General features: G+C 41.8%; 1 protein-coding gene across 4 annotated transcripts in view; it reads left to right on the forward strand.

Annotated features, from left to right (window-relative positions):
- atp8a1 (ATPase phospholipid transporting 8A1) overlaps window positions 1-27,966 on the forward strand; it is a 114,231-nt gene that overhangs the window by 13,133 nt on the left and 73,132 nt on the right. For 2 of the 4 annotated variants that reach the window (XM_069669195.1, XM_069669196.1), the window contains exons 2-11: window positions 5,296-5,410; window positions 13,252-13,351; window positions 15,112-15,210; window positions 20,137-20,182; window positions 20,371-20,411; window positions 23,245-23,318; window positions 24,667-24,736; window positions 24,845-24,972; window positions 25,860-25,971; window positions 26,182-26,347. In XM_069669195.1, coding sequence (XP_069525296.1) covers window positions 5,296-5,410; window positions 13,252-13,351; window positions 15,112-15,210; window positions 20,137-20,182; window positions 20,371-20,411; window positions 23,245-23,318; window positions 24,667-24,736; window positions 24,845-24,972; window positions 25,860-25,971; window positions 26,182-26,347 — 951 coding nt within the window. Of the gene's footprint in view, window positions 1-5,295; window positions 5,411-13,251; window positions 13,352-15,111; window positions 15,211-20,136; window positions 20,183-20,370; window positions 20,412-23,244; window positions 23,319-24,666; window positions 24,737-24,844; window positions 24,973-25,859; window positions 25,972-26,181; window positions 26,348-27,966 lie in introns of those variants that run through there. The other 2 variants (XM_069669197.1, XM_069669198.1) reach the window with 1 other exon arrangement.

Genomic DNA, 27,966 nt, shown 5'->3' on the forward strand with positions numbered 1-27,966 from the left:
TATAATCTATCACTATTGACATCCAAGTGAAGTGTCAGGAGGCTTGTGTATAACGTAAACACTGGTTTTGTATAGGTGCTGCAGAAAGAGAGAGAGAGAGTTGGCAAGCCGAGCAAGATGCCAGACACGAAACTGTGATGCTGCAATTCATGGTCACCCTGACTTGAAGGCACCTTGGTGAAATCACTTTATATCATTAGAATTAGTCTCTGTTCCTGTGACATTGATACTGCGTTTTGTGGTGACATTACAGGTGCTCGTGTAAACTCATGCTGTTACTTTCTAGTGCTGTAACTATTGCACAGTATCTCTTGCAGATTGTCTGCTGTACTTAGGAGCAATTCGCCCCTGGAAAAAGGCATGTAAATGTCTTTCAAAGCTGCTGTTCTCTGTAATCGATAGAAGCAATAATATTTGAAATTGGCGCCATAGCTGTGGAGAACGTTGTACGAAGGAACGGCCCAGCGAGAGATGCTGGAGTGAAATACTACCGTTTTCGCTGCAGACAATGGCTCAGAGTGGTACAGAATCCGAAATACGACGAGATTATATCGGTGGATTGTCTAAAAAATCTTCGGGTCTGCAATCTACATTTCAAACCTGACGACTTTGAATGAGGCGGGCGTCATAGTTTGAGGAAGTGTAGTTTAGCGAGCTCCCTGGCCTCCACCAGATGACGCGTTTTATGTAGTCTGGAGAGGCTTTCCAGGGCCCATCGGAGAATCGGACAGCGTCCTCCAAAGGCGCAGAGCGAAATTGCTTTTTTCCCCCCCAACATAAACGTATTAGCTCCCCATAATAGCATGAAAGGACTGAGGTTGAAAATCGGCCAACTGGCCCTTTAAATAGCACATCCAGTCTAGTCGCAGTGAGGCAGCAGCATGCCTTTGAGTCTTTGTCCTTTCCCTCACCTTTACTCAGTGCTGTTACTCTTTCCCAACCACCTGTCTTTCCAGTGTCACCAGGTGAGATCTTGGCTGCAAATTCTGTTCTCACCTTGGAAATAAGAAGCTTGGACTTGTGAGACTCAAAGAGGAGGGAAATAACCTCCTCCCAAGGAGGGAAATAACCTCCTCCCAAGGAGGGACCTCCCACCAAGAGATGATGTAGGATCAGTGGATAAACAACAACATTTCAGGAATATTACGTAATTCTCTGTTAACAGTGCAAGATTTTTCATATAGATTTATGTGGTCTGGTTTCTGTAAACCCTCACCTGCCCTGGAAGTACCCTTTCTTCTTTTCCCAGGGACAAATTAAGATCAAATTAAGATACATCTATTCAGAAATTCAATTTCCCTTTTGGTCCTGTTATGTGTGGAAGATTAAACACCTGTTGAAATCTGTTTGCATAGTTGTGAAAAGGTGAATTCTGGGCACATATTTTCTAACCCCACGTATTATATCTGTAGTATTTTTGAAATTCAAAAACTCCTCTCTCTTGTTTTCATGACAGTTGTATTTCCCAGTGTAGACAACCTCTTTCTAGGAATCACTTGTTTACTTCATCCTATTGTGAACCTAAACAGTACTTGTGATAATCACAGGCTTCACAGTAGGAAGTTTCCCTGCTTAAGCACCAGGCACTACTCTCTAATCTCCAGTTGCTGCCTGGATCCACACACCCTTTTACCACCATGCTAATCCAATAAACCACCTACGCCGATGTGACGTCTTGCATAACAAAGCGGGGATAGCCAACCCATGATTCCCCTCCCCTTGGTGACCAAATGACTACAGGGGGCTAGTTATTTTTAGCCCTGGAGCACATGCTAAGGGAAGAAACTATCAGGAGATGATGATAGGAAGAAGGAAAGTTTGGCACCCACTCCTCTGTAATCCTTCCTGCTAAGCCAAGTGGATCATTAAAATAACAAGAGCTGTAATGTAGATTCAGGGTTTGGGTAACACGAGTGAGAAAGTGGTACGAGTAAAGTGAGAATAAGAGAGGGGAACACAGAGTGGAGAAAGTTGACGGTGTGACTTTGAAGACTGTGTCAGCCTTTGTTTCCTCTTGACTTGACATGACATGAAAGAAATGCTGCTGGCAGACGGGGGACGAGGGGGCTGGTTGCAACTAGGGCATATCCGGTAGGGGCTCTGGTTACAGTACCTCATGACACTGCGTTTTGTTGTTGTTGATGTTTCAGGCAGCCAGCTTCCCTCACTTGTGCCCACCCCCTCCCTTCATGCGCAGAATGTCCCTTCTTTCCATTTTTAAACTTCCAGGTTTATCCGTCGTTGTGGAGGCTAAGCTACGCCTGCCCTTACTTCATAACCCCTTACACCACTACTACAGCACGGAAAGGAAGGCAGTCTAGCACCCACTGGATCACATGCATGCAACCTGAGAGTCCAGGAATACTGTTGACTTAAGAGTTTTACAGTAGTGCTTCTTGGCAGTGCTAATTTAGATATATCAATGAAGACATGAGGACAGGGTAATGTGAACCTCAGGAATCTTGTTTTTTATTTTTTATAATTTCTAATCTTACAAACAAGATGCCTCCTTTCAAAGGTGCTTCTGTAGATGCATTAGATATGTCAGCTTCAAATGGGGCTTCAGTGTGGCAACATTTGTTGTTTTTGATGATGATGTTTAAAGTGAAAGTGAAAATAAAATATTTTTTTTTAAAAGTGAAAGAAAAACGAGTCAGACCCAGGTAACATGCCAGGAGTGCGTCTGACTTTCAGTTATGGCTGCAGCTAATGAACGTTATCCTCAATGATTATGAGGGGGGAGGCTGTGACTCAGTGGTAGAGTCGGTAGTCTCTCAGTCAGAAGGTTGGGAGTTTGATCCCTGACTGCTGCAGTCACATGTCGAAGTGGGCAAGACACTGAACCCCAAATTGCTCCCGGTGGCATAGCCATCGGGTATGAATGGGCATAGAGCTGACTGGAGATTGGTGCTTAGGCCTTTGCCATCAGTGTGTGAATGTGAGTGTGGCATGTAGTGTAAAAGCAGCTTTGAGTGGTTGGAAGACTAGAAAAGCGCTTTATAAATACGGTCCATTTACCATTATTATTCAGCCCCTTTTTTTTTTTTTACATTTTCAGCCACTGCAAGGACCAATATAACTTTGCAAAATCCCCAGTGACATGTTGAAGTGTCTTGTTTTGTCTGACTAGTAGTCAGACAATGCTATTAACTAGTAGATTAATCAATTTTTAAATTAGATTGTAATTAAGTTGGATAGACGAGTAAGTAAATTGACTTATTGTTTGTACTCCATTGCACTAATCCATTATCAAGATCAGGAATGCCAAACTACCAAAACGACTTACTAAACAACAAGTCAAAATGCTGAACCTATTACCCATACGTATAACCAAGGTCTTATTTTCTTCCTCATGTTTTAAACATGATGTTTGACAGGTTTGTGATGTGAGTTTATACCAAGGTATCATTTCACTGGCATACAGTTCAGTTTTTTGGTTTATGGATAGCTGAAATTGAGATGAATTAACAACTATTCACCATTATACTGTTAAGGTTGATTGTTTGTTCAGATTTTGGAGGGATTATTAAAAGAAGGGAGTTGCACTTTGCATTCCTTTGAGAGTCCCTCACTGTTCAATAGAGAGATTCTTTGGTGTGTGTTTTATGTGCTATCCTGCAGTGCAGAAAGAAGCATCACGATAGAGGCCTGAGATATTCCTACTACACGACACAGCAGCCGTCTCGAGCTTGGAAAAAGCTCGCATGTTACTGGAATAACTGCGTGGTGTTTTTTTAGACTTTGCCTTCAGAGGGAAAGTAGGCAACACAAGTGCCTCCTGCCAATCCAAAAAATCAAAACATTTGTGTGTGTGTTTTTTTAAGAAAAAATAGTAGAAAAATGTGTTACATGCCACGCATCCCTGCAACCAGCAAACAGCCCTAGTTTGATGTGTTTATTTAGCCTTCATAGCTCCATCCCACTTGGTTGAACTTGGTGGGAGCAGAGCAGGGCTGCCTCTTTTACAGATGGAGAGAAAAATAGAGTTTTCCAGCCAAGGAGAGGTTTCATTTTATTCTATTTCAGCAGCAAATGGTGGCCAATTAAACATGTTTTCCCAATGAATATTCAGAGTAAGGCATATCCTTTGAGTGAGGAATGAAAGACTTCTGTTAGCCGTCCTTTTATGCATTTGGTTGAGAAGTAAACCCTAATGGGACTGGGGACTGGGTACCAGTTTGTAGGCTAAGCTGAGCCGTGAAAACAAATAAATGTCCACAAATAGAGTTGGATCAAAGCCTTGCATGTACAGTACCTCTGTCACCACACAGCTGATCCACACAGATATGTCCTAACCACCCTGGCCAGCAGGATGTAACTCTTGGCAGGAAATTCCTTCCTCTAATCACAACACATTTCCAGGAAAAATTTCAGAGGCAGTTGCTGAAATGTGAGCTTTGAAATGTGTCCTTTCGTAATCACACTAGGGACATTTACTGAGTGTTTTGGGTGTAGCAAAATAGTTTTGAAGAAATGTAACTTGGCTGCGGGTAACTTCTTGTTGTAATAGTCGCCATTGCTATTCACAAGCACTGAAGTTGAGCAAGATCTTGGTGGTGGTTTTCTATCTACTGACAGAATTGTTGCTTTCCTCCACAGATGTGTGTTACTTTGTATGAATCAGGCTGTTAACAAAGGTGATTCCCTGTACTGCTATATAACAGGGTTTCTCTCCAAGTTGGCATTTCACTGCGGAGGGGATAATAAGACATGTATTGTCAGTGACATGTCATTTGGCACACCCACTGTTATATTTTCTAAAGCACCTTCTCACTCCATTAAGATAATGATTCGCGCAATATACTGCTGTCAGATTGTTGCTCCTAATCTGAGGCAAGTGTGTCATTCAGATAATTACAACTACTTTCATTTATATGTATTGTGTAGGCAGCAGTGATTGTAGGCTGCTACATTGTGTACTCTGTCAGAAATGCAATAAAGTGAAGGAATTGAAATGTAGTGAACACACTTTCCTGTGCATGACTTTTTCTTTTGAAACGTATCAAAATAAGGGACATTTTACACCGCTAACTTTATCTGTCAAGGCACCAAAAAAGAGAACTTGTGTAATATATAGTACTGTATATCTGAGGCCTCAAGGTCAGCTGCAGTCTCTGTGGTTTTCACTGCAGTGAATTGTTTGACTTTCCTCTTAAAGACTCCCAAGTCTCCTCTGGGGACTTTTCCACACACAGCAACTCAACTACTTCAAAACACCTTTTCATCTTACTTTTATGTGTGCTCAAAGCAGCAGCTTTTCTTTCTTATACATTGTCTTTTCCTCCCGCTCCGCAGGATATGAGAAGACAGAGGACACATCAGAAAAGACTTCCTTAGCTGACCAAGAAGATGCCCGACTGATACACCTCAATCAGCCGCAGTTCACCAAGTTCTGCAACAATCGAGTCAGGTAAGGAGAAGTTGTGTTCTTCGACATGTATTGCATATGATTGTCAAATATTGATGCAATGTATAGAGATTGTGTGAAATGGTGGAGAAAGTTAAAGAGGGGGTATATTGCTGTTTCACATTTTAAGACATATCATTTGACACTGTTGGATGTCCAGACTAAACGTTTTAAATCTGTAGGTAAAAGTATGTCGGAGTAATCCCCAGGCTTCTCAGCTCAGTCTGCAGGCTGCTGTGAACGCCAGGTTTCACACAGTTTTTTCTGGAAGTGGGCTTGTAGGGGCGGGGTTTCTTAAAGGGACAGAGCTGACAGAGTGGTTTCAGGCAGAGGCTGTATGAGGGCCTGCACAAAGCACCAGTGTGAGAAACATGATGAATTTTTTTAACTGTAAATTATGCTAAGCTACTCCACAGGTATCACAGAGCGAAATATAAAAATTAGTCTCATACCCCCCCTTTAAAATGCCTTGAGTAGAGTTGCATAATTAGGCTTATCAATATTATAAAAATCACAATATGGCGAAGTGCAATATGCAAATGGCAGAAGCTGTCCTACAAACCCTTTTTTTTTTCCTGGTGAAAGAAACCCTTTTGTTTAGTACAGACCCCATCACATGTAACATAATGACATATGACATTTTCCTCCATATTGTTCATCCTTAATTAAGAGCTACAAAATGTGGTCATTATCAAAATATTACTTATAAAAGCTTGTTGCATAAAGACAATAAAGTATTATTATTATGACCAACTGGGAAATGTTGGTGCAAGCTTGAGTTGTTGCACCGCATAGGGCAACTTCAGCCCTGTTTCTTGGGTGGACATGCAGCATTACTGCTGCTTGGGTGGTATTCTATTTGAACGTAGCACTTTGGGTGCAAATCCATCAGCTGTCACGTGTCCTCATGGCCTGCACTTGATTTGCAGCCCATGTAGTAAAGTTTAAGTGGTCCACATTTATGGCATCACTAGATCAGCCCTCTGCGGTGGTCTCTGCGAGCCTTCAAGATAAAATGTATAGTTGCTTGCTGTCTTGTACCTCTTTTGATCCCAGCATTCTGGTCTTTGTTGCCTTTTTGTGCGTGATGGGAAACAAAATAAATGCCATGAGATTTACAGCAGAGGATGAGGACACGTGTGGAGGCTTAATTTACAGCTCATGAGTACAATGAAAATACATCTGACAAACGTAACTTCTTTTATAATCCAGCATTTCTGCTGAATTTATGTAAAATAAAGATGCTTTTCTGCTGACATCGTTTTAGAAATTCACCCTTTTGCTGTTTAGGGAATTTCTGCTATTTCTGACTCGGTAATAGTAACCCAGAGGTCATCAGTGCTTTTCCTGGTGACCTGCAGCATAACTTCCTGCTCTGCCATTAACCCTACATTAACCTTCAGAGTCACAAGAAAAACTGGTAAAGCATGCCTTGACTATGTAGCTGCTACTTAAATTCCAACCCAAGAAGAATCTCCTGATAGCAAGCTCGAGAAGGATCCATTTAAGGGCCTTTGAGCCTTTGTGGTGAATTTGTCTTGAAGAAAAAATATTAAAGATACTCAGAAATGTTGCCCTTCTCTGGTGTGACCGTACAACAATATGTCTTTATAATCTTGCACTATAGAAGACATCTGAATACAGGCACAACAGTGAAAACAGCATATTTTGCAGGGTTTTTGAAGAAACCTCATGACAGCACCCCCAGCCATATGGAATTTGATAAGTACCTGCAAGATTCGTATCACCCGTGGTGCCTTAGTCCAGATATGTCAGCCTGGCCCTTTTTATCCTGTAGTTCCTCTTGGAGGAGTGCAGTGCTTTTAGCATTAAAGGTCAGGCTGGTTGGGTCAGGCCGTCCTCTGTCAAGGAATATTACTGTTAGCATTCCTGCTGCATGAGCAGCTTGAGATGTGTATGTGCTTACACAGACAGCTATAAACTGAACAGAAATAATAAGTGAAAAATGCACGTGTGCTCGTAGTTATGCCATTTGTTAGGTCAGCTTGTTAGGGCAGGTATTGATATTTTAAATAACAGACGCAAGCAGATAAGAAAATTGCAGAATATCTCTCTTACTGCAGTATGTTTCTTTAGGTTACTGAACTGTAAGAAAGTGGATGCTGATTCAACCTTGTTGTTGTTTTGTCAAGCCTTTTTTATAGTCTGTCAAGTAGATATCACAACCTGTGTGTGCAACCTATACATTTTTCAGTTTTCATTTTAGTTTGGTTATTATTATTAACAGACCCAATAAGCAATTACCATCCAGACTTATGAAACAGTTTGGAGTACTTGCTGGTTGCGATATATTACATGAGAGAAGTTTCATTGGCCTTTGCAGTTAAAGAGCACTGCTGCATATTTTTTAAAATAAAAGTTAAAAATACATAAAATAACCTTACCTGAGGCGGTCATTAATTCAGTGGGCAACCCGGCCCTTACCAAACTTAACTTGTATTTGGATAAGGTGGATAGAGACATTTCAGAAGACAAGAATTAATCACTGTTTTACACTTCACAATAATCAACAGATCTCAATTAGGGCTGGGCAATATGCTAAAATATATCGTTAAAACAATATGAAAATGTCTATCGCATGTTTTTCTATATCGTGATGTCAAAAAACCAGCGGCTGAACTGCTTCACAGCAATTTTTACGTCATATTGACAATGTTATACGTTCTTATCCTTGCACGTGGGAGTGCGAATCATAAAGGGAGGCGCTGTAACATGGACATTAATGTGCAGAAAAGGACTTGAAAAAGGAAACTCAGTACTTTTATTTGTCAAGTATTTAATTCACACAGGATTATCCAAAAATAGGCTTTACCAGTTATTTCATATAGACTAATTATTTGGTAAATTACCAGAAATCATGTCGTTATTGAGATATAAAAAATCCTATTTCGTGATATAGGATTTTGTGCATATCGCCCAGCCCTAATCTGAATACGGCAGCATGAGTATAACTGAAGCTGTCCACCTATAGCTTAATCAGATTCACAAACAATCTATTCAGTGTTCATACTGTGAATAAAATACCAACATGTAAATAAGATTGAATGCTTAGTTTTTACTGATAGACTTTCTGAGCAGCAGACTCTGAGCACTCAGTGAACTGGACGGCAGCTTGCATGTTAATGCCTTTTCAAGCTGCATTTGTCTCAGACCCACCACTCTTAGATACGACTCCAATGCATCTCCAGTTGTGTCTTGTCCAGTGATTTCAGAGGTGTATGGTAAGCAGTGCTCCTAGACGGTACGGCTTTTCTTGAGCTCTTCCGTGTCCTTGTATTTTCGGAGCTCCAAATGTCCCCAAACATTTGCCCGGAGGCTTGAAGGCGCATCAGGCTGCTCTAAAGATCTAATTTGTTCAAGAGGATTGGTCGCTGTCTCAAAGTGACCTGTGGAGACACTTACAGGAGCAGGCTCTGTGATAAATGGTGAATCTAATCTAACAAGCTGATAGAAAGTCCCACACAGGTTCCACCTATTCTCCCTCTCCCTCTGCAGCATCACTACCTGCAGAATGTGTCTCACTGCTCTGTACACACACCTCCTGCCTCCTAATTCACGACAGACAGGCACCCTGCTGTCACTATTTTGCATTAGGATTGTTGTGGATGTTTATTCAGCTGAGCTGCTTTCTGGCAGGTACCTGGTTGTGATGTACGGAAGATTTATCTCTGATGTTGACAACTTATCCTATTGCAAACAGGAGTGGCTGTACAAACCCTTTTACTGTTGTGAATGCTGATTTAATTAGTCTTATGTGGAAGAAAGGGGACAAGGTAGACATGCACAGACACAGATGAACATGGAAAGAAACACACAATGAACCATGCGCACAGGTCCTTTAATGTGCATCACTCATGACTGAATTTGAGCTTCTCATTTAACAACCTGACATAATTATACATCAAACTGTGGACATGACAAACATAATCAGGTTTACCATCACAGTTTACTGCAGCTTGTATAAGGAGTTAAAAAATACAGATACAGGCACTCATTCAACAGAGTGTCATTCATCCATAGAGATGACTGGTTCAACCAGTGTGTCGGCTTCATACATGTGTTTGTAGTTTGGTTTAATAACAACATTTCACAAGAGGAGACGTTTTCCTCCTTTTGCAGAATCTAACAACCTGTCAGACTATACAGTCACTATGTAGAAACTGTGTGTATATTCTGATGCATTGCACACAGAAAAAAGATCATTCTCATCATATGAGGCTTCTGCAGAGTGGAAAGCTTCAGTGGCTAGCTGACAGCTTTGGTTTATTTGATCATCTCTTTTGTTGTTGAACATGTGCTGGTAACACCTGCTGGCCTTCAGCGCACAGAGTTACATCACCCAACAACTGCTGTGTACTGTATACTGAATAACGAATGTAATACGACCCACCTTTTTGTATGTTAGCTTAATTTCATGTTTTTATGGGTGTGAAGTCATTTCAAAGGGATTAAAAATGACTCGTGCGATTGGACTTTTTCTGTTTACTTCGATGTTCTACACAGGCAACTTTAAGCTGAGCTAAAGTTTGCTGCTGTTGAAGGTTTGTTTTGTTTTGCAAAATTTTATGAATATAAAATTGAAGTGAAATTTTAACTCTTAAGCCCCTGGACTCTGTCTATCACTCTGCACTAAGATCCATAACTGGTGATAGATATGGAACTCATCATTGTGTCCTGTATGAGAAGGTTGGTTGGCCTTCTCTTGCAGAGAGGCACAATAAACACTGGTATTTGTACATTTTCAAGACCCTTATTTAGAGATAGACCGATATGGTTTTTTCAGGGCCGATACCGATACCGATTATTAGTAGTCAAGGAGGCCCATAACCGATATTTGGAGCCGATATTCATTTGCAGAAAATATTGGCGTCAAAATTTTGAATAATACAAACTCCAACACTTAACTTTGTTTAAATGCCTTTAAGCATATGTTTATTAAACAAACAAACAAAAAGCGCAGGGAGTTCCCAGGGTCAGCAGCAGGCCGATGCCGATATGCGTCAAAATGCCGAATATCGGCGCCGATAATCGGCCTGGCTGATAATCGGTCTATCCCTACCCTTATTGGTACCGGTATCTGCTATCATCACCAATCAAGGAAGTTTTGCTTGTCATGGTGCATAACATCCTCAGCACCTGCATGCTCTCCTCCAGGTTTGCTGTTGTCTGTTTGTTTGGTAACATGTCGCCTCAGTGCTCTTTACCTGTGGACATATGAAAAGATAAGATTTTGTTACATTTTGAGCAGTATATGTTAATTAAAGTCCGCTCAGGAATGCTTGAATATCATGCAGAAAGGTTAGTGTCTCATATGCGCTTCAGAAAAGATGTCAAACGCTGTGGCTAAAAGATGATCAGATGTTTAACTGACACTAAAGTAGTTCTAACTCACAAGACAAACTAAATTAAACTTCCTGTAATGTCAAACATTCCTGCTGAGTTAGAAATGTATCAATGGTGTTTAAAGTTCAGATCAGTGCTGTGTGTCTATTTTCAGGATGTCTGTAAGTGAGTGGAGGAAGTGATTCTCTCATATCGTCTTAATCCTCACGACATTGCCAGGAAATAAAATGTAAGATCCATAATCGTCCATTAAGCAGGTTGTTAAACCAGCCCTTTATCTCGACCTGCATCTGTGGAGGAAGTGAAACAGTGTACGGGAGAAGCTAGAGAGGAGGACACAGAATACTTTACAGTACTGAACTGACCACAGGAGATCAAACAAAAAGGATGGAGTGAATTCAATAAAGTGATGAGCAGAGAGAAAAGGATGAACTCAATGAGAAGATGACGAATGTATCGACAGAGAGAAACTGTAGGGCCTTCAGGCTAAAGCTGCGTCACAGCTTCATCAGGCACTATTACTTTGAATCACAAGAGATAGACTGAGGCAGTAACTATGCTTTAGCACTACTACACACTAGCTGTCTAATACCCAATGGGCTCTTGTTATGAGTTTGAATGATATGTTTATTTCTGATGTTGAAAGTTACATATTTAAATTAATTTGACTATCTTTGCATTTATATTATTCTGCTCTCCCAGCAGGTGATGAAAATTGAATTGTACCACAGGTGACAGGTGCTTTTAGTCTTTTACAGCAGCTGAAATAACTACAGTAGACACGACTAAAGACTAAACTTTGTAGAAACAAAGCCGGGTCCTTTCTTGACCCGTGTTCTGACAGAGCTCTTCATCAGGCTCCTCTGTGAGGCTGGTATTACATCGTACTGCTGTCAGAACAATGCCCTGCTCTTACTCACTCGCTTTCACTCTGTCCCTCTCACTCAGCGTGGACAGCTCGGCTGTACCAGGCAGCCAGGATGACAGCGAATGCAGCACACTTTTTCTTTTATATAAACTACATTCAACACGAGCCCCTTAGTAGTATTGTGCTTGAGGAGATCCTGCAAGTATTCAATGAGAATAATGTTTTTTAAAAATATGATTCAGTCTAATAGGAATATCACAGTTAGATCACTAATATTTATTAATATTAGGCCCCTTTTAATAAAGTTCAAGGCTGTACTTTGATCGATTGTTTGTACATGTGTGACAGTTTTAAGTGTGCGTCAGGCCTACATCTTTAGGGCTGTGTACTGGCAAGAATATAGCAATACAGTATCACAACATGGTGTTATGATTCAATATGCAGCAATGTATTGGGGTACTGTAGGCAATGTCATGTACTGCAATTTTTTAAATCTAATTTTAGAAAAACTGTTGCACTATAGGGCAGCACCGTGCAGTGGTTAGCGCAGGTTCCTAGTTAGCCTCTGTTACTACCTCCGATGCCGGCTCAGAGGCGGGACTATTTCGCCTTACCATTCCGCCTCTGTGCGTTTTGCACAGAAGACGTAGAAGACTCTCAGATGTGCGTCGCTTTTGACAAAAGCGTCTGCTAAATGAAATTGCAACATTGTAACATTGTAAGACGGAACAAAACAGACGCGTAATGCTCCCGCCTTGAACAGGCAGTGTAAAAAGGGTTTATGTGTCAGCCCTGTGATTGACTGGCGATCCGTCCAGGGTGTATCCCGCCTCTCGCCCAGTGACAGCTGGGATCGGCTCCAGCCCCCCTGCGACCCTGAACAGGATAAGCAGTATAGATAATGAATGGATGGATGTTACACTATAAAGAAAAGACCACCATATACATAAAATCTGAATTAATTTTTTTTTTTATGCAATCAGATCAGTAGGATTTGCATTTGTATTCATCTCAGGCCCTGTCACATCTCACAGCGAAGCACTACTTTTTGTGCTGTCTGAACAAAGGATTAAACATTCACCTATATCAGTAAAAATTGTTGCATGTGAACTATCAGGTAAAATTAGATCCGGTATTTCTGAGAATCAATCCACTATCACAAAACATGATTTCCTCTTCTGACTGACCCCTTTAGCTCAGCTGTAAATCAGATTGCTGGTCTCCACCAGCCTCGATTTATACCACCATTACCACGACTCCCCTCCACCCAACCCCGCTGCAGCACAGGCGACATAGCTCACGTCTGCCAGGAGCTCTTTACGCCCCCTCTGCCAGCTCCCTTCTTCCTCCTTATTATTCTTTATGATCACTGAGTCCACTGCTCTCTGCTGTTCATCAGTCTCACACACACAAACACACACGTACCTGTTGGGGCAAGGAACGGCTTATTTAAAATAGATTTCAGAACATGTGAATAACACCTGTCTTTGTGTGTAAGTAATTCTGCTCAGAGTTTAAGAACTAACCATTTGATTCTCTCTTTCTCTTGTCTCCCTCCCGCTCCCTCCCTCCTCCACCCGTGGCCTTGTTTGCTGCTTGATGCCGTCTTCAGCACAGCCAAATATAATGTCCTCACCTTCCTCCCCCGGTTCCTGTACTCGCAGTTCAGGAGGGCGGCTAATGCCTTCTTTCTCTTCATTGCACTCTTGCAGGTAAGATGTGTTATATGTTTCTGTGCCTCTTTGTGCATTGATTTAAAATACAAAGATTACCTGCAAAACACCTTATTGATGTTAAACGTCTGCTCGTGTCTGCTGCAATCTTTGTTCCCAATAGCGTGCCCTTTTTTTAATGTTTGGCCTAACCTAGACATCACTTCCAAAGGTCATGTCTGTAATTTTATATACACACAGAAAGACTCAGTGAGACAAACACACACACACACACATAGACACAGTACTTTATATAGCCTGATGATGAATAATACATGTAATACTATGTGTCCCTCCTTTAAAGGAAGCTAGATTTGCCTGCAGGCTCATCACAGCATACTGCATATTACATGCCCGGGAAATGCACGGGGTGATGCGGATTACTGTATTTTGGTCCCACACTGTACCCCGACCTCTACACTGCAGCAAAGAAACTGCACCGTGCTTTCCTTAGAGTGAAGTGGGACGTTTGCAACACGCTCAAATAGTCCATCTGATGTGCAGCCACAAGTAGAAAAACAGGCTTGGTTTGAACATCTTTAGCACCAGAAAAGAGCGTTTCAGTGTCTGTAGCTACCAAACAACATATCTTAGAAGCGCTGTCACTGCTTTGATTGATAAATACGAGCAAAACAAAGACTTTTCTGCCCCTAGGAGGTTTGCAGAGGTTTGCCCATATAATGTAGGTCAACACTAATCCCCTTAAAGAACTCTTAAACCTCAACCACCAATCATTACGACCTCATTCAAAGGAGCCCAAATCCATGCTCAGGTGTTCAGATCCATGCAGAAAATATGAAAGAATGAGAGAGGGAAAGCTGCATGGACGCTACCTATACCCGCGCTGACAGACTACCCGTCGTTAATGAGAGCTTTGCGGATGGGAAAGGGCTCAATCCTGCGACCTTGAAGTAGCTGCTTTGAAAAGCAGCCAGTGTGAATCTTCATTACCTGCCCTGTCGATGCTGCGACCTTGAATAAAACATCTATGCAGATGAGGGAGATGAGAGATCTATTTCGTTCAAGTTTCCTTCCAGCAGTATAACAGTGACTGTCTCCTGAGGCCTGCGCTGGGCTTTAATTACGCCGGTATTTAACTGTTAATTTGGAAAGACTTAAAATAGCTAAATAATTAAACATTCAGTGGGAAAGAGGGCATTATTATAGAGCCAAGAAGGTTTTTTGTGCTGGATATACTGTACCTCCTTTAAGTTCGCATTTATTTTAGGCTGTAGTCTGTCGAGTGCTGGTTTCAAAATTTGAGATGATAACCAACCAGGCTACTAGCAGGGAGACGACAAATAACAGCAAAACATGTCCAAGCATTTGTTTTCAGTTCATCTGGCTTTGGTGCAGTTCTGCAGCACTAATGCGCCAATTCTTATAATCGCTGGTATCACCGCGCTGTTTATTCTGCCATCATGTTGGCCAGTATGTTGACACATGTAAGCACACATGCAAAGACAAGTTAAGCAAACATGATTGAGATTGTGTCAATTTATCCTATGACTTCATAATAGTGCAGGCCAAATGTTGACTGGCCAAACTTGCTGAACATGTAATCTAGGGAGTATAGAAAAGGGGGCTTATTTTCCTCTGCCCACAGCTATCCTTTGCAGATTGGGTGAGCCAGGTGTACAGTCTGGTTGACGTTTTGTCGCTGCCTTATTTGGAGCCTTGAAAGTATCAAAAAATGGTTATTAAAAATGTAATTTAAAGAATTGCCTAGATCTGACTTTACCCAAACTATCTCTCTTCAGCAAATCCCAGATGTGTCTCCCACGGGTCGCTGGACCACACTGGTGCCGCTGCTCTTCATCCTGGTGGTGGCTGCTGTCAAGGAGATCATTGAGGATCTGGTAAGACATAAGAAAAAGTCAAGATCCTTTAATACTAAAGTGTATTTACAGTATGTGAGATGTTGTCGTGCAAAAGTATTTGTCTTGTGATATTGTCCTGAAAGCGATATTACCTATAAACCATCATATGGCCTAGAAAAACCTAATTCAATCAAGCAATTTTTATCTTTTTAGTGCTAAAGCACTTTACAAAACAACTAATTAGTGAAGGAATAAAGACGTGTACACATCAACTAGACTTTGATCTACAAAAGCACAGCGTCAGCGAGAATAAAAAGGCTATCAACAAACTTTTAATGCCTAATTTGCATTTATTGTAAAGCAACTTTTGCATCCCACCTATCACATGACAGTCCTCGATGATAGACGACTGTCAAATCCTATTACCCATTTCACTGGCAAAGTGGCTCTGTTCTCAGTGGGGCCGATGTACCTTAATTTAACTGTCCCCCTATAGAGAGTGTGGGCTTTTGTGTTGCCTCACACGGTACAGTATGTCCTCTAAGTGCTGAACTGAGGAGCAGAAAGGAGGCGTTGATGGTGATGCGACCACAGCAGGATACTCCCTGACATATAGACACATAATCAGAATGAGACGCACACACACTGACACACACCACACACTAATTTCAGAGGTCACAGCTGTGCCCACTGCACCCACAGTACTCATTCAGTCAATTAACCTAGATACTGGATGCTCATGCACAAAGGAAGTCAGTTCTAACAAAACAAAACAACTGTCTGCCCTCGAGAGAAATCTGAACTGTTGAACAGATGCTCGACAAACACGCTTAAGCAATTTATTTCCTATAAAGGGTTGATTTCAGTGTTTTTTTGTAATGTTTTTTAATGTATGAAATCTTATTCCGTGCAAAAGGCTCCAAAAGACGATCACTCTGTGTTCACAAGTGATCCACTCAAGTCCATCCTAACTAAGTGAGGGAATGTTGCATCCTACTGTATTGCAGTGACCCTGCAATGCGATCCTCTATGCGGGTCCCGGTGGACAGATACTATTAGCTTCTATCTGGTGCTGAAGGGACCAGCGCAGCACTTTTCCCTCGGCCTGTTGTGAAAAACATGGGAACGGAGTGGTGATGACTCCGTCTTTATTGCTGAAGGTCACCTGCGCACACGTCTGTTCCCTGTACCGCGCTGTCCCTCACAAGTTGACCTGACAGGGCAACATCGACCCCGAACTTCATGAATGATGCAATATGGACACACACTGCACAGCAGCATGTAGCTTACAGTGTTGCTGGCTTTCTCTGCTGCGGCTGTTTTTACCTTACAGTTCAACTTTCTTACAGCCTAAAATGTTACAACCTGTAATGTAATAGTCTGCAGTGTATTTTACAATAGAGAGTGGTGCACTCAGCCAAACTGAAATGATAAGAGCAGTTCTATGAGGGAAAATGTAATTATTTAACCTCCTTAGCTGCTGCTCACTGTCTCATTAGCTTTATGTTGTAGCTATATTTGCAGGTTAATCAAGGTAACGCTGCAGATGCTCTACCCTTTTTATCTTCTGCTGCCTTCAGTTTTTTTTTCGTCCATGACTGAAGTCCACAGAGGCCTGATACTGCAGTATTTATGCATAACCTCTGTGTGCTACTCCTCATCTACTGCGCTGTGATTACACACATCATCTTAATACAGGGCATCTCCTTTTCTCCCAGTCCGTCGGGACATAAGGAGCGAGAGAGGAACAGACAGAGAGAGAATATGAGAGGGGTAAAAGGCAGGAAAAGTTGTGGACTAACTGTAACAGATGTAGTTTCACTGCTTCTACACGTGTATGAATAGAGGAGGGTCTGTGCAGGCAGAACAGATAGCGTGGATGAATGAAACGAGCTGACAGTCCCTGCACCGGGGATGATGAATGAGCTTTGTAAAGGTCTTTACCAGCAAACTTTTTTTTTCACTTGGCACAGTGTGGCTGGTAAAATGCTGAAGCCATGGGACAAAGCCAATCGATTCATTACTACAGCACGTTGCAAGGTCACTGTAACACATTTAATTCAAGACTTCAAGAAGAATTCAAGCATGAATACGGTCCTGGAGGGGCTGCATGATGGGGTTGTAATTGATGGTTAGCGCTGTCGCCTCACAGTTTGAAGGTTCCTAGTTCGAACCCCAGTTCGGATAAAGTGGGCCTTTCTGTGCCTCTGCATGTTCTTCCCATGCACGTGTGGGTTCCCTCTGGGTACACTGGCTTCCTCCTACAGTCCAAAAACACCTCATTAGGTTCATTGGTGCCTCTAAATGTGAGCGTGGAAGGCTGTCTGTCTCTATGTACCAGCCCTGTGATTGATTAGCAATCAGTCAAGGGTGGACCCCGCCTCTTGCCCAATGACCCACCCCTCGCAACCCTAAACAGGACAAGTGTTATAGATCAGGGGTTCCCAACACCCGGGCCTTGGGTGGTTTAGTGCCGGGCCGCGAAAGGGCCGGAGTCAGAATCGTTGCATGGTCGGTGCGAAGTGTGCAACCACACAGGACCTTGCACCTGCAGCGACACTTCAAAAGTAGCCCAATTCAGCTGGAAAATCGCAGACCTGGCAACCCTCATGGTGTCATATGAAACTTTGTTTGATCATGAAGCCTAATGCCCCTCTACAGCACTGTGTTTGTGAAATATATGAACCACACAGCATATGGACATATGACAGCATGACAGACGAAGTTTATACTTTACCTGGACAGATCGCGACGTTATTGAGACAGCTACAGAGCAACAAAACACACACAGATCTGCTCCTCTCCTAATGTCTGTCTCCTCCCCGCGCTCATGATAACTCTGATAAACTACACATGGATCACCTCCGGCTCATCTCATTCACAGCATGTAGTGGAGACGTATTTTATTCTTTATAAAGGTTGTTCACGGAAATACGAGAGCAATTGCGACCCTATTGAGTCAGGGCAGAGAAACACTCACAGATCGGTCTCACATTATTATAAATTCGGAGAAACTGCTTGTAGATCACACTCTGGATCATCTGACTGTCTCTGACCCGCACCGTCTCTCTAGCCGGATCGTCCTGTATGAAGTCCTCAGATATGCCCAACCCAAACATATACAGTTTACTGTCATGAAGGAATAAAGAAACCATAAAAGATAGCTACTCAATCAAATGAATCGATTATCACAATAGTTTAATCGATTTATTGTTGCAGCTATCCTTCAGAGGGACTGTATAACACAGGCTTTGATATGCTGGGTATAAGGAGCTGTAGAATGAGATGTTTTTGTTGCTGTGATGTTGCTGGCTTGAGTTCACAGTTCTTTGAAGAAATCTGGCTGAGGACAGTAATGAGCACCTCTCCTCCATTAGCAGCTGTATATTGATGTAACCCACTTCACCTTCAGCTGCTCTGGTGTGTCTGTAAGCAGCTAGAAGACTGTCTTTTCCTCCTCAAACGACAGTACAGTGTGCCAAATTAGCCAAATTAGCTCGAAATTGAATTAGAATTGGACTGAATCAGAGTGGATCCTCCAAGTAAACAGATTATTAGCAGGGATGTGAGTGAATATGTCCTCTCCTCGCTAATCAAGTACAGCGCGCCTCTCGATGCTTTTAGGAGCTGCGTTTTAAAACGGTGATTATTTATATAAGACGGACTCAGCAACACATTATTACTCAGCGTGATGCTACTTGACAAGCTGTCCCTTGGTATCAGCTGTTAAAGTCACAGTTGATCGCACGACTGGTCAGCAGACAAGAGAGACATGAGGGACAGTAATAGTGCTGATTAGTATTTCGATGTGGTCACACAGAGCACATAGAGAATAGTTTGTTTAGTTTGTCTGTAGATGCTTTTTTTAATGTCAAATATAATATATAGACTGCTCAATGTGTGCAGCTTATAGACACATAATATTTATTCATAGTTCCTGCCCGTGTCAAATGTTCAGAATAGCATTTTTATAGTATTTTTGGCAGACCGCCGGGGTCAGCCCTACACATGGGTCTGTATGTGACTGACTGAGTGAGTGAGTGAGTGACAGTACTTTCACGGCCGTAGAGAGAGAGAGTTGCGACATCGCAATGGTGGATCATGGAGCATATTGGACCTCCACTGATGCGACTCTCTGTCTATACGGTTCTGGATACTTTGTTCTGGGAGTAGGCGGCGCTGCTCCTCCACTGTCCTCACCTACGTCCGCAGAGCGCACCTGCTTTCAAACACGTTGTCATCAACCTCATAAGGACGGTCCTTGTAACACATTGCCCACAAAAGCGCACATTAACCTAATGCGGTCAGCCACATACGAGGTTTTGACCTCATCTTGTTGTATGAAATTCGCTGTAAGAAACGATAGAAATGCCTGTGGTGCTTATGACATGAAGGAGGGTGACATGAATGTTGTTTTTGCCAACGTTCTCTGTGCCTCTGAGACACAACTCGGCTCACCTGCAAGATTGCCAAATCCGATGTTATTCCATCACCAGACACTGTTGAGTTGGTTGCCCGTAAGTGCCTTAGCCTTTGCTATTGCAAACTAGCTACAACGCTATGCTAGGAAAATCTAATGCATCCCAAAAGGAGTGCAAAGGATGTTAATGGATGTTGTATTCATTCAGCAGTAAGTGCAAATGTGTAATCCTTCTTCAGCTTGTAACTGCAGGTTACATGTCGATCTGCTTCGTTGTTGGGGTTATTATCCTAGTTTCTGTTGGACATTTTTTCGTGACATTTCCTCATGAAAAGAGAAGTTGAGGATTTTGCAATCCAAGATATTTCCTCTTTCATTTGAAGAGTTTCTTTTCTTGTTTGTTTGTACTTATCCCATTGAATTGTCACTCAGGGATCTTCTCCAGGGTTGGACCTGTAGAATTTCCCATTACGTGGTCTGGGTTATTACTTTTTAATTAATAAAACATGCGTGTAATGTGGATTCTATTCTCCTTTTCCTTACAGAAACGTCACAATGCTGACAGTGTTGTCAACAAAAAGGAATGTCAAGGTACTGTAAACCATTTCTTCATTTATTTTTTAATGGGAAAGCCAGTGTAAACTGCCTTCCTTGTAACATAGCTAGAGACTGTAATGCATGGTAGTCACAAGCTTTCCCCATCTCTGATTCTTTTCTTCTTTGTGTTGTTTACTTCCTCTTTGTTTCTTTCTGCAACTTCCCCTCGTTACTCACTGCAGTGCTGAGGAATGGTGCCTGGGAGATCGTGCACTGGGAGAAGGTACGTACCCACAATGTGTCACTAATGGTCATTTCCACCAGTTCACATTTTATTAATCTTGAGCTGAAAACAGATCATTCATTGTACCAGTTTCACCCTCTACTGTGCAGTTGTCAACTGGAGAAATCTCACACACACACACCCTCTGACCCCTCTAGTATCCAGCCACTAATTAATCCAGCGTTTCCATGTGGACGGTCATTAGGAGGCGATGCTGGAGGGCAAAGAGAAGCTTCCTCTTTCCCTCATAATAAAACATTTTTTTTTTTATCATGGCTGGAACTAAAGCAGAGGGTGTGGAAAAAACACTAGCAGTACATACATTTGGAACATTGGTAATACTGCCTTTTTCTTTAGAAGACACATTAAGCAACAGATAAATAGTGGCGTGCATCAGTTAATGCAGATGAACCTCCATTACTTTAAATATGTAAGACACGATACATGCCATAACAACACAACGTTACAACATGCTAAAATATAACATACTTAGTGGTACATAACAGATACATAATTAGATTAAAAGAAACTTCACCAACTAACAAAATATTAAATTCATGCACTGACTTGGCTCCTGCAGGGACGGAATCACTGTTTTTCTTGCTGGTATGCGAGTTTCCCTCCTCTTAATACACACAGAAATCCTCTCTAAAAAGCCTAGCTTTAAATAATTGATGCTTGTTACATCTTCATCATGCATTTTGTAGAAGTGGTTCATCTCCAAAAATTCTAGTTTGCTCTCCAAGTTCTTTTAATGAGTTAGTCTATGAAGGCAGCTTAAACAAGGCCAACATGTTCACTTACTTTTTTGTTCTTTTTCTGCCAAATTTCTAAATGATTGTTATTAACAGTGACTCATGGTTTTTGGACGAAAAGTTTTGTTTTTGTTGAGTATTATTTATTCACCCTTGTTTTCCTCTAATTGAATATATTGTTTTGTCTTTATGTACTCACATGGTAACTGTGATGTGGGTGACCTCACTGAAAGGTCCCACCTACTCATACCTTTTAAATTTCCCATCTTTTGATTAGTGTAAAAAAAATATACAATATCTTTAAAGTGATAATCTCGAAGATTTTCTTTTGAATAAACGTCTGTAAAGTCACTATCTATCGCCGAGTGAGGTAACATAATGGTGATGAGCCTATGGCCCACTGATGAAAGCCGCTGCATTTGCAGTTTATAGTATTATTATGGATTATACTCGGTGTCTGTGGCGTCTTTCGCAGAACAAATCACAAGCAGTGCCCAGTTAGTGACGCGTTTTCCATCAGCCAGCAGTGGTTGGTCTGCCAAAGAGGGTAGGCAGAGCTAAGCAGCTGCTTTTCCGGTCTCTGCAAGTGTTGCGAGTAAACAGTAATCTACTATGGCTGAACAAACAAAGAAAAGATCGATGACTACAGATACAACTCCAAAAATAAGTGAAAATCCAAAGAAAAAGAAACAAATTCGACGCTCAGATGAAGGCAAACAGTCAAAAAAGGAAAGCGACCGTCAGTGAGGAAAATCAAGAGTTACAACTGGAGCCAACCGTGGACGTCACACATGCAACACAGTCTGGATATCTGGGAAGTGTGCTCCCGCAATTACAGTTTATCACCATAGGTGCCGCCAAAGAGAGCGAAACTAAAATCTTCGAGATTGGAACTTTAAATCTTATGTAATTTAGCAGCATTTTGATTTGCCACTTTTGCCTTTAAACATTTTAGGTCACGATTTCCTTTTGTATTTACAACATCAGTGCCAAGAAAACTGACAACATTTGGTAGGAAAACAACAGCCTAGCTCATGGCTATGTGCAGCCATGAGGAGGAATTTTGACCTGTTTTTAGAAATGAAAATGCTGCTAAATACCTTTTTATTCCTCTGACTTTGTTGAATGATGGAAAATGTCGAGTGGTTGCTCCTGTTCTGCAAACTTCAGCAGTTATGTGAAGAACACTCCAGCTGTTTCTTGTCATCAGGATTGTTTTATGTTTCCTTTCTTATCTTTACTTACCTTTTTTTCTCAGCAGCTGTGCATTCTCATTCCTGATATTGTACTCAAGTTTCCATTGATGCTGTTTCATAGGCCGTGCCCAGCAGTGACCAGTTTATTTTCACAGGTTGAGGTGGGCGATGTTTTTAGAGTAAAAGGCAGTGATTTCGTTCCTGCGGATGCTGTCATTTTATCGTCCAGGTATCCACCCTGCTGCCAGACTGTGGGAGTGTCTCCCTTCTTTCTTCGTTTTGCTCTCTCAGCTCTCCCTAAAGAAGTGATGGTTGGATAAGACATCGAGCTGATGTTGATATTAAACTCAAAATTTCAGCTTTTGTTTCGTCATACATTGTTTATAGAGTCTAGTAAAGAAATGTGATGCCATGTATCTTGATATGACAACCATCACTTCTCTAGGTTGGACAATAATAATGCGTTTTTTGGATTAGAGTTGATCAATCATGTCAACATGAACCTACCTCCTTCACCTTTTCTAAAACCATTTGGACCTGCTATGGATCCATTATGTGTTTTCAAAAACCTGAATTTCTCACATTCGTTCAAACCTCTGAGCATTTTTATCATGAACTTGTTTCTAAATGGTTTTGTGAAAAGGAGAACAGATGACCGATCGTCCCCTCTGATCGCACAGGACTGATCATTTTGCTCTTCTCATCCCCCTGAAACTGAAACAGTTCTTTCTCTCTCCCCTTTGCGTGTTTGCTGTTCGTCTGTCTTGTCCGTGTTTTATTTCCCTCCCCTCTCATCCTCTTTCTCCTGCCTCCCTCCTCCACAAAACAACTGCCACACCTCCTCTCTCTCGCCCCCTGCTGGTGTGTGGTTGGTTATATCAGGTGGCTGTTGGGGAAGTAGTCAGAGCTGCAAACGGGGATCACCTCCCGGCTGACCTCGTCATACTGTCGTCCAGGTCAGGAAACCAGCAACATTTCCAACTAAACAGCGGTGGGGGAGAGCGGGGCTGTGTGAACTGACGGGGATGGGACATTTTTAGCTCTTCTCTCACTTCTGACACGAACGGGAAATATTTTAGTTTTCTCACTAGAGGAAGGAAGTTTTTTTTTTCTTCTATTGTTCTATATTATAGTTTGGCAGCCGCAATCCCGGCCATTTTTGGGTGTGTTTTATTTAGTTTTATTACCTTAAATTCACTGCAAGAAGTTTCAGCAAAACACTGTAAAGTTTTAACGCTGCTAAGAGCAAATAGAGACTTTAAATATTACAGTTTTCCTTTGAGACACTTTGTCTTAATGGGTGTGAATATATCTTCCACATTCTTGCCCTTGCATGGCTTGCATGGCACCCGGAATGCAACAGTTTAACCTGATGTGACAATTTGCATGCAGTCACGTTCCAAGATGTAAATCTGAAAGCATCTTGGAATTGTAGTTTTGTAGCTTACTGTCTACATCTGTAGTTTATTTTCTCACAATCAGACCTAAAGCAGTATTTTTCTCTTTTTATGAACAGCACACAGTATTAGAATTCACTTGTTGGCCATTGCAGCAGACGTCTGCTCATTTCCATGAAACAAAGCTCCCATCTGATGACTAATAGCAGCACATTCCAAACCTCTTATTGATTGTGGTTGGGCTTCAGTGTCCAGATCTCTTTTTGATTTTTCCCTTCCACCCCGAGTGTGTTTGGACCGGGCTTCAGTATAAATAAATCACTGCATTAAAAGAGTAGCTAACCAGAGACCCAGTTCACCTTAAGCACCGGCATGCTCTCACTCTCTGTCCCCGTGCCCAGAGTCTGTCAGAGGCCCATTTGTCTGCTCTGTTTGTTGTGCTCGGCATGCCTGCTTGCTCCTATCACCCCACTCAGGTGTATCCTCTCTCCCCATGCTGTCTGTCTGTCTGCAGTGTATTTAGGCTTTTCCTGAAAGACAGTTATACAAACAAAGATGCTATGTCTGATTAAAGGATGTTTACTGTACGTTAAGTGGGTAACTTCCACACAGTCAAACTTTGATGTAGTTTTATGGAGCTGAGTGGACTTAAGGCTGACATGCAACATCTTTGTTTGCAGTGATCTGTAGACCCCTCTTAAAATAGACTCACATAGGTTTCTGTTTATTTTAGACTGATCAAAATGTAGATTGAAAGTGTCATTATTAGAAAATAATAAGTGTACAATATTCAATCATATTCTGATCATATAAATAATGAAAAGCTGTCGTTAGATACACTGTAATATATCATTAAATAGCATTGTGCTGCTTTTCCAAGTGTCTTTATCCTCTTCTTTCACAACAGTGAACCACAGGGTATGTGCTACATTGAAACATCTAACTTGGATGGAGAAACAAACCTTAAGATCAGACAGGTGAATGTCTTTTTTATTCTATCTCTCAGTAGCTTCTATTCTTAAGTTACTTTTCATACAATAAGAACTAAGAACACAGCTTTGATGCTTCTGTAACTACACCAACAGGGTCTACAAATCAGCACAGAGATAAAGGACATCGACAGCCTGATGCGTCTCTCTGGGCGGATGGAGTGCGAGAGCCCGAACCGCCACCTGTATGAGTTTGTCGGGAACATCCGCCTGGATGGACACAGGTAAGCTCTGTCGCAGAGCTCCACGCCTGGCCCTCTGCCCCTCTTACCAACAGAGTTACGAGCACAGGAGCAGAGCCAGTTTAAGTGCATTATGAGCTTTTAGGGATTATTTAATCTTTCTGCTGAATAAAAGAAAGCACCTGCTGCAGTTATATTTAATTACACATTTGTTTGGGGGCTTTGTAGGGAAAATGCATTATAGGCAGTAAGCCTCCTTTTACAATGTAATATGATTCCAGGAGTTCGGCACAATAAAGCTCTCCTGAATAAGCATCGCTACCAGAGGGTGTACTCAGCTTTTTGGTGGGTTATAGTTTCATGTGCAGTATTTTTATAGTGATAGAGGTCTTTTCACGAGTAAAGGCTTTTCTGCATTATTCAGGATACAACAGAATATGTAAACATCACAAAGGCTTGGATTTATGTTAGTGTTGTTACAACTTGTTAAAGGCCCAAACTATATTTTCTACTACATAAACTACATAATCTGATTTATAATTAAAAGTTCAACTTGTGGGTGGAAATGCAATTATGTACACATAGAGGCAAATTTAATGACTGGCTGTGTTTAAATGAGCATCATAATACTAATTACCCAGTTTGTGTTGTTGCCTAATATTCGTCCTATCAGGATCAGTGTTGCAATATTGATTACAGGTTATCGCCAGTATTGGCATATTAATCAATGAAGGATAAGAAAGGTTAATGTTAAACGGTGGTTGTATGTAAAGTCAACACTCATTGATTTAGGGTTATGTTAAACTCTTGTAGCGATTTGTTCTTATGATTAGCAAAAAAATCCTCTGGTAATGTTTTGTTGTTCTGTGGGACTAAAGTATGGGAAAGTATGAAGGGTGTATTCATGGCAGTGATGTTTCCTATTACAGCACAGTACCACTGGGTCCAGACCAGATCTTACTGCGAGGAGCTCAGCTGAGGAACACTCAGTGGGTGCACGGCGTGGTGGTCTACACTGGACACGACACAAAGCTCATGCAGGTATAACTTATTTGCATAGTATTTCAAGGCCTTGAGAACTTGTTGCCTTGTTCTTAGAGTTTGTTATACAACCAGAACTGCTTTACCAAGTAACATGACAAACAGCACGTCTGCTAGTTTCTGTTAAAATGTGGTTGTTCTCAGATCCACCACTGGCCATACTTCTGCTTTGTTTTTTTAACCACAACTGTTGTGTCATGTGTTACCCAGAATTCTACTCGGCCTCCTCTGAAGCTGTCCAACGTGGAGCGCATCACCAACTTTCAGATCCTCGTGCTGTTCGGCTGCCTGCTGGCCATCTCTCTGGTCTGCTCCATCGGCCAAACTATCTGGAAGTACCAGTACGGCAATGATGCCTGGTACATGGATCTCAACTGTAAGAGTCCCAACAGCCCTACGCTGCTCCTCTTATTCCACATATTTTGTCTCACTTGTCCATATCAGCTTATTCCGTTGTCATTTTAAGTTCCTAAATGCTGGTATGTGTCGTGTCGTTCTTTATGTTGCCTCAGTTAAACTATGTTTCGCATAACAAGTGAAATATGTGGCAATGTGGGAATAAGTGAATTCCCTGTTAACTGAGAAAATACAGCTGTGACATGCATAGATGTGTTGTGAATGAGTGAAAAAGAAATGGTTGAATATCACTGCGCTGCTGTACTTTTTTGTTCCTTTCTAATGTTCTGTTTGATTTTGTTGTTTTCTTTGTTGTCGTTTTTTTAACAGCTCCAGGTAACAACCATTTAAAAGCCTTGGCCATCCGTGAATGACCCTCCCTTACTAACCCCTTACTGAAGCTCTGCCTTTGCTAAGCAAATGAAGCCCCCTACCCTCGCCCCCTAAATGGTTGCCCTACTTTGTATGGGCCCATGCCATGGACAAGCACATACCAGGGATCCAACAATAGGTTTTTCCCCTCCAGCTCTCTTATACCTTCGTCTAGTTATTTTCAGTGCCTGATGCAAACAGTGTCTCACTTTTCCTCCATTTTTTTGTGCCACGTTAAACGCTTTGCAGCTCCCAAGCTTCAGACCCTCATCTTATTTTTTTTGTCCCTCAAACAATTCCTTAAGAGAAATGAATAGAAGCTTTTACTTTGACTGCCAGGGAGATGATGTCGTACACAGGAAGCTTTTCATAGCAGGAGGCGTATACGTGTTTATGGCTCGAACACAACATGTGGTGCAACCCAAAGGGCATGAGCTGACATTTTCTAAATGCCTCTGCAGCCTTCTTTTCCTGCTGAGGATTTAACAAAGGACAGACCGACAGGGGGGCGAGGGACAGAGGTGTAAACCTGTTTAGTTTTTACATATATTTCCAAGCAGTTATAGAAAACAGATCCATTTTTAGCTTCATTTGCAGACATTCGCACAGCACATAAAACATATGGGCTGCTCAGTGTGTGTGGCAGTGTCTCTGTCGTGATGAAGCTCTGAACCTGGTATGCAAAGTGATTATCGTGGCACTCTGGCCATTACTCTGTACCCTGATAGGTAGGAGAGGTTGTGCCCTGGTCAATTCAAGCTTGCACTATGACTTACACTGTTCCTTTTTATTAGATGTTGCATTGGATTTTATTGGTTTCATAAGGGTGTCAATATTGTCCTCAGTGGCATTAGAACCCACATCAAAAAAGAACCAATATCACACAGACGAGAGGGGTGTAAGTCATAAAGCAAGTGTCCATCTTGAGACTGATTGTACTTCCATAAGGAGTTGTTGAGACTCTTTCCAGTGCATATTATCCAACCTGTGACAAAAGAGAGAGGTGGGGCGATTGTCAAATCTTAAACATCCCATTTACTGACATCACTATATTTAACCTGGATTATTTTAATTTCACTCACGTACCAACATTGGAAGTTAAATGCAAATAGGAGCAGAGGAGTCAGTGTTGCTTATATGTCACGGAAGCCTGTGATTATGGATGACCTGTGAGTAGTTAATTTGACATTGACCCCGTGCAGAGTGCTGAGTCAGATCAGCGCATGC

Source organism: Semicossyphus pulcher, unplaced genomic scaffold (genome assembly GCF_022749685.1).
Source record: "Semicossyphus pulcher isolate SPU_LCO1_2020_fin unplaced genomic scaffold, fSemPul1.0.p SCAF_2, whole genome shotgun sequence".
Classification (NCBI taxonomy): Eukaryota; Metazoa; Chordata; class Actinopteri; order Labriformes; family Labridae; genus Semicossyphus; species Semicossyphus pulcher.